The 6,984-nt window shown below is 38.3% G+C and overlaps 1 protein-coding gene across 1 annotated transcript; it reads right to left on the minus strand.

Moving 5' to 3' along the window:
* Positions 1-704: 704 nt before the first annotated feature.
* LOC129759934 (putative nuclease HARBI1) lies at positions 705-3,933 on the minus strand. The gene is given in 5 exon segments (XM_055757509.1): positions 705-1,093; positions 1,229-1,396; positions 1,399-1,491; positions 3,426-3,748; positions 3,806-3,933. Coding segments are annotated over 5 exon segments (1,101 nt in total).
* Positions 3,934-6,984: the final 3,051 nt, after the last annotated feature.

The following is a 6,984-nucleotide window of genomic DNA, read 5'->3' on the forward strand; positions in this document are numbered from 1 at the left end:
CCTGCATGGACCTTCCACAGTAGGGTTACCGTTGGAGTCTGCTGGTGACCAATCGATCGAATTCGAACTAGAAAATTCGGAAAACATCGTGTTAACAGAACAAACTGTGGTTGGTATTGCTGACCCATGCCAATCGAAAAAGCGTCCCAGGTCGAACGATACAAAGCAAGACATGTTAAAAGAACAGACAGAATATTTAAGAAAAATCACAGAAAAAACAGAAGAAATAGCGCGATACTCAAGAAAACTCTACAAACTTAAAAAGTCGCATGTAAAATCAAAACAACAGTACATGCAAGAAAAACTAAATCTTAAAAAAGAAGAACTTCAACATAAAATTGAAGTCATGGAATACAAAAAGAGAAAGTTATAGCTTCTCCAAGCAGGAAGAATCTTATAAGACTAAATTTTATTCTATATGTAAGAATATCACAAAAACTAAGAAATAAATGACTTGAGACATTACCAATAAGACATGAGATAAGAGTCATGAAACGTGTGAAATTTAAAAATGTTTTAAAATTATAAACTGTAGGTTAAAATCTCTCCAGATGAAAAGTTTCAAATGACAACTGCTTCAATAGTCTGAAATAAGATATCTACCGTCAACATGTTACATGTTGAAGTTACAATGTTGTTGAAGTTACAATGTTGAAGTTACAATAAAGTTAAATTTGAAATGTGGAGTACTTCATCTCTTTTATTTATACTATTGAGTTCATTACGATAAGGCGTGTCTCCACGGCCGTTCTTTCAATATTCCTTTCGTCATACGTTACATAATTATCGTACGCATCTGTTGGTAAGGGTAGCGAATCCGATTCGTCCAATGGCACATTAAAATCAATTCTGAGATTGTGAAGAGCGCAGCAAACGTTTACAATCTTCGCAGCTTTTTCCGGTTTATAGTGCAGTTGACGTGCACCTAAGAGGCAACGAAATACGTTCTTTAGAACTCCGATTGATCGTTCTACCGTCATCCTTGTTCTAGAATGTACTTCGTTGAACTTTGCTTCTCTTATACACATTGGACTTCGGATAGTCGAACGAAAAGGTGTCAGTAAGTAAGGACTCAACGGGTAACCTGCATCTCCTATAAAATATTTAAGTTATTATTTATATCCATCATTCGCGTTTTAATCAAATTGATTTGTTTAGCTAATTAGAAGTAAAACTACTGCACTAATTCATACAAATACATTACTATATTTCAAACAAGCAATACTACCTAGAAGCCAAGTATTCCGTTCTCCATTGTCATACTTGTCAGACAAAAACATTTTCAGACCACTGTTTCCCCAGATAAACGAATCATGGTTTGCTCCCTGATTGTTTGCATCGACGTTACGGATTCGCAGCTTATCGTCGCACACCACCATGACGTTCAAACTGTGATACCCTTTCTGTTATAATAAAGATGTTGAGCATCCACAGGAGGTGGAATGATTTTGATGTGTGTGCCATCCACACATCCTATTACACCAGGAAATCCTGTTTAATGTTTATATAATTTAAGTACTGATTGAATATTTATATTATATTGATCATAGATTGATATTAAATGAAGCCTTTTTATTATATATTATCTAATATATAAAGATGAGTTGGACTATATATGTTTGTTTGTTTGTATGCACCTTATACAAATCCACACCGCTTAACCGATCAGCCTGAAATTTGGTACAGAGATGTAGTTGAACCAGGGTAAGGTTTTAGTAATAGTTCTGAGCCCCTCCCACCTAAGAAAAGGGACCCTCCCATACAACTTTCGTTTTTATTCACACGAATCAAAAGTCATGGCACCCATATTGCCAACCGTTTTTCGTTTCCTTTGGCGGGGTTGTTTTCACCATCACCATGGGCTGGGCATCAGAAACGATCATCCAGAGCTCACGTGTACTGGATAGCAAATCAAAGCCTGCTAGCGATCTAAAAATTCATACCGAAGTTTTTGGCGGGTTTTTTTTCCTTCTACTGTTCAAAGCACGTGGTACTGGTACGAGGTATTTGATTGCAATAATGAGCCTTAATTAAGGATTGAAAAATACAATTACCCTTTTAGGAATATATTGACTAGAATTTCAGTGGTTTTCAAGTGTTCCCTACCGCCGCCCGGGGCCTTTGAGGGTCTACAAGGATACACAGTGAACTGAAAAGTGAACAGTGAATAACTATTTGGACTGGAGGCTGAAAAACTAAAGATCCCAGCTTTTAAAAACCAACCATTTTCATATTTTTAGGATTCCTTATAAAGAAAGAAAAATTAATAAGATTCAGAGTTATACGTTAAAAGCTGCAATTTCAATGCTTTGATAGCCGCCGGGAAATTTAAACGGGGGAGTAGAAATTTTATTAGATGATTAAATCTGAGGTTTTAAGCATTATACAATTCTATTTCATTGACCAATTTTAACTTTTGATTTATTTTTGGCCATCAATGTGTTCAATTCTACCATCCAATTTGGAAAAAAATCGTTTGGTAATGCGAGTTCAAACAAATGATATCAAAGAATTTTAACATTGATTACTCTTCAAAATAATTAATAGAATGATTGTGTCCGAGGATAAAAAAAAATTTAAATAGAACTCAAATAAGACCATTTCCATAACATTTAAATGGTAATTTCGGTTTAGAGATGATTTTTTTTTTGATAACTTCAAGAAACTTTTAGTAAAACCTTCTATATTTAAGAAAAACTAATCATAAAACAGTGTTCAATTAAAAAGCGAAAAAAGCACACATACAATTAAAAACATGCAAAATGAGTCTTAAACATAGTTCAACAAGGTTTGGAAGTGTTTTCTGGAAATTTTTAAGTGAATAAAACTTAAATATACCATTGTACAAGTAGATCATCCATCTTGAAAAGTGGGATAATCTCCAAAAGAGATTTTCATCAAATGGAGGATGGGGAAGATAAAAAATTATTTTATCATTTGCATTTAAAAAATTTAAAGGCCAAATCTATTCGAGCTACTTAGAAAAAAGGTGGGTTAAAAAAAAGTTTTTCGTGATAGGGAAAGGGAAAGAAAATTATTTTGAAATGCTATTGATAATCCTCAAAACTATATGCTTCTTCAAAAAAAAAAAAATTAAATCGATAAACACAGTGAATAATCTCAATAAAATCTTTCAAAAGACTTACAAAACACACGTGGCCAAACATGACCCAAATTTTTCAAAATGATGAATATAAAGCTTCCAACATTTCGAAAAATCAAACGACTCATTTTGATTTATATTTTTTGTGAACCCGAGCAAGGCCGGGTAAAATAAGCTAGTATATAATAGTTCTAAAACAAATAATCGTTTAGAGTTATCAACACCAAATCATTAATTTTTGCATGTATAACCCTTTGACTCTGAGGCCTTCAAGTAATACATATTTATATAATGCTTTTCAATCGCTATTCTATCAGCATACCTGTTTTCTGGTAGAATCCGAGCTTTATCGCGTCTTTTCCAGCTTCTCGAATTGGAAACTGTATAACCTTCGGACAGATTTCAGTTTCTTGAATGTCTATAATACTTGATATTGATTTTGACACCGATGATTGTGCCATTCCTGAAAAAATATCATTGCCAACACCTTTTTGATAGGAACCTTCGGCTAGAAATCTTAACGTTACCGAGAGTTTCATTAAGGGTGAAATCGATGAGGATCTTGTATATATTTTGATATTTTTTTCGATAATCTTAAAAATATAATTAAAAAGTTCTTTCGATACTCGATAGTATTTTACAAACCTAAATCAAAGAATATATTAGAGTGTATAGTATGACTTAGAGTAAGAAAAAACCTACTTTTCGTGAGGCAAATCGAAAGGATTTGACCTATCGCGTAGCCTTCGTCGATCCAGGCGAACCAAACTGCGATCAGCATGACTATTATCGTCCTCGTCGTCGCTGCTCCAGAAAGCAAATGAGCTCATTATTAGTTTTGAGCTGTATTGTACAATTGGAATGATTATGAAACCTAAAAATATTCGAAATAAATAGTCTGGTACAAACGCGAACAAAATGATTGGGTTAGTTTTTAAATAAAATTATGCAAAAAAGAACACACTGATCAAATCGCAACGTTCTACCGGATGTTTTGCTGTATCCAATCTTACTTCGTGTTCTGGGGATAGGAGAGATGGATATTAGCAGCCTGATCGCGTTAATTCGCAGTATGTTTGTCAGGAGACAGGAATCAATCCGTTTTGAAAAACGGAACCGTATTTATTTCCGCCACTATTTTTTCACTGCTCGATGAAACGGAATAAAAAACACAATTACACGAGTTTGACAGTTCGGCGCTCATTCAGCCACTCAGCTGGGCATGAACCACTGTCACATCGGCTTCGGTAATAAGGTGACAAGACTCACGTGACTCCGACTCGACTCGACTGGACATCACCTCATGCGCGGCGCAGAATAAGGGTGATTATCTTCTCCAGTAGCTTACCAAGGGTAACCAGCATACCAATCTTCCGAAAATCAATCATTTTCGATCAGCCATGTGTTACTGCATTCAGAGCAAAAAAATCGAAGCAGTAAATTTTTCCTTCTTCAACCAAATAATATAAACAATCATGCATGACAACGACGCTTCTGTATTTGAAACATTCCCGCAAAACATGATATGGTAAAGAAGGACGCAGACTATCAGCAACGAACGTCTCGATGGTGATTGCCTTCCTTGATGTATTTCAACCTTCTAGGATCACAACTGATATGTATCAGTCCTGAGCGTTGCGTAAAGGTCACAATATGATTTTTAATTTTTCGCTTTGCGTAGAAGAACAAAATCATTACTAAGTAACCGTAATGAACTGTCCAGCATGTGCTACGGCTTTTTTCAACATTTGGTCCTGGTATTGCTTCAGATTTTCCTTCTGAGACATTCATGATCGTCTATCAATAACGAACATTATCAACAATGATGCGAGGATAGGCGTTATTGAATGAATGTGGGAACGACGTTCAAAATTTATCATCAAGTATGTCGATCACATTTGAAAAGCCACGTGACGAATAGAAACGGTAGCCCCCGATGGGGCATGGTATTTTTTTATGTATCTAGTTAGTGTTGATGTTCGATAAATATTCAACGGATACGTTCACCACGTGTGTATCACAGCACTCGGAGGTGTAAGTATTCTAGCTTGAAACGAATCCTGATTGCTTTTCTTGAGCGATTTTCCGAACATTGCAGCAGACAAATGGATCTGTATAATGATGGATGCCCTGGGGGTTTCCCAGGTTTCGGTTGTAGCACCAACTTCGCCGTTTTCCACGAATTGGGAAAAGATCCCTCGTCGAGACACTTTTGTACCACCACTCCAAAGGTGATATATACACCGCAAGTTTCTAAGCGATAGCCACAAGCTCCTCGTCCGTTACTGGCTCGATGTCGTGGGCACCCGCGTCGCGTCGTACGGGGTAAGTGGCCACTGCCTCGGGCCATGCTACGGGAAAAGATGTACAACGATCTTTCAGTTTTTCCGGACACTTTTCGATCGGCGACCTTGGGCCACCGAATCTCGCCTCTGCAACTCTATAGGCTTGGTCCCATGGGTTATCATCTACGCTCTGCAGCAGTTCTCTTTGCATGTTTAAATAGCTCGATAAAGTGCCACCCTGGCTGCTCGGTAAACGGCACCTTTCGCTTCTCTATCGGCTTCGTTTTTCACCCGTTGAGCTCGTCGTCTTGCTTTTAGACAGCTAGTACGAAGCTCAGCTATTTATGAGGTCCACCAGTGAGCTGGTCGTCGCCCCCATTTCGGTGAATTCCTTCTGGGCATGGTCATGACGCACACCGCTACCATCATTTTTGTCAGCTGCGATTCTTGCATGTTAATAGCATCGATGCACACTTCCTTATCGAAAACTTTGGTGTTCCATCATCGCTCATGGGCTGGCAGTTGCCTTACTGCCGCCGGATTTTGGTCTCCTACGCTATAATGTATCGCCTGGTGATCGATGTGCGTATAATAGTCACACACTCTCCAATTCATATCAGTTTTAAATTATGGGCTCGCAAATGTGATATCTATCACTGACGTTCTGGCTGGAATTCCATGCTTGCGATAGGTGCTGATAGATCCAGTGTTGCACAGCTCAACCTTGGAGTGCATCCAGCTCTATACCGCTTCTACAGCCTCTGAAGCTCTTAGCTGGACGATTTCTGTTGAGTAACCTGTCGCTAGTAGCACGACGTCATCCGCGAAACCAACCAACTTTACTCCCTATGGCAGGCTCAATGTCAGCACGTCATCGTACGTTATATTCCACAGGACTGGTACCAGTATCGATCCTTGCGGTACTTCAGCTGTAACATCCATTTCCTGAAATCCTTCGCTCGTCATGTATTGTAAGTTGCGGTTATGGAAATAGTTTTCCACTAAATTGCGAAAATATATCTGTATCCTATTTTTTATAAGCGAAGATGCCATCGCTGCCCAGCTGACACTATTGAAATCGTTGCTCACGTCCAATGTTAGTAGCGCACAAAAACGATCTCCTCTTCTCTTCTTGTGTCTGGCTTTATAAGCCGTTTCGATGACAGTTCTAATGGCGTCGACTGTGCATCGCCCTTTTCGAAAGCCGAATTGATTGTTGGACAATTCGCCTTCGCCCTTGGTGTAACGATTCAAGATCACCTTTTCCAGAACCTTTCCAACCGTAGGCATATTGGCCTGTATGCCGATGGGTTCCCAAATGGCGTTCCTGGATTGGGCAGTGTGGAGAATATGCTAAGGAAGGAAATAAGAATGGAAACATAAAAATATGTGAAAGTTCCTTCCTTAGTCTATTCTCCACAGGCATCAGAATCAGCTTCTGCCGTTTCCAAACTTCTGGAAAAATTCTTTCCTCAATACAAATTTGCCGTCACGATTGGATCGTTTTGGGAAATTCCATAATCTCGGCCTAAACTGCAATGTTAGGGATACCACCTGGACTGGGAGCCTTTTCCAGATGAAAGGATTTTGCGAAGT

The sequence above is a fragment of the Uranotaenia lowii genome, unplaced genomic scaffold (genome assembly GCF_029784155.1).
Source record: "Uranotaenia lowii strain MFRU-FL unplaced genomic scaffold, ASM2978415v1 HiC_scaffold_324, whole genome shotgun sequence".
Lineage (NCBI taxonomy): Eukaryota > Metazoa > Arthropoda > Insecta > Diptera > Culicidae > Uranotaenia > Uranotaenia lowii.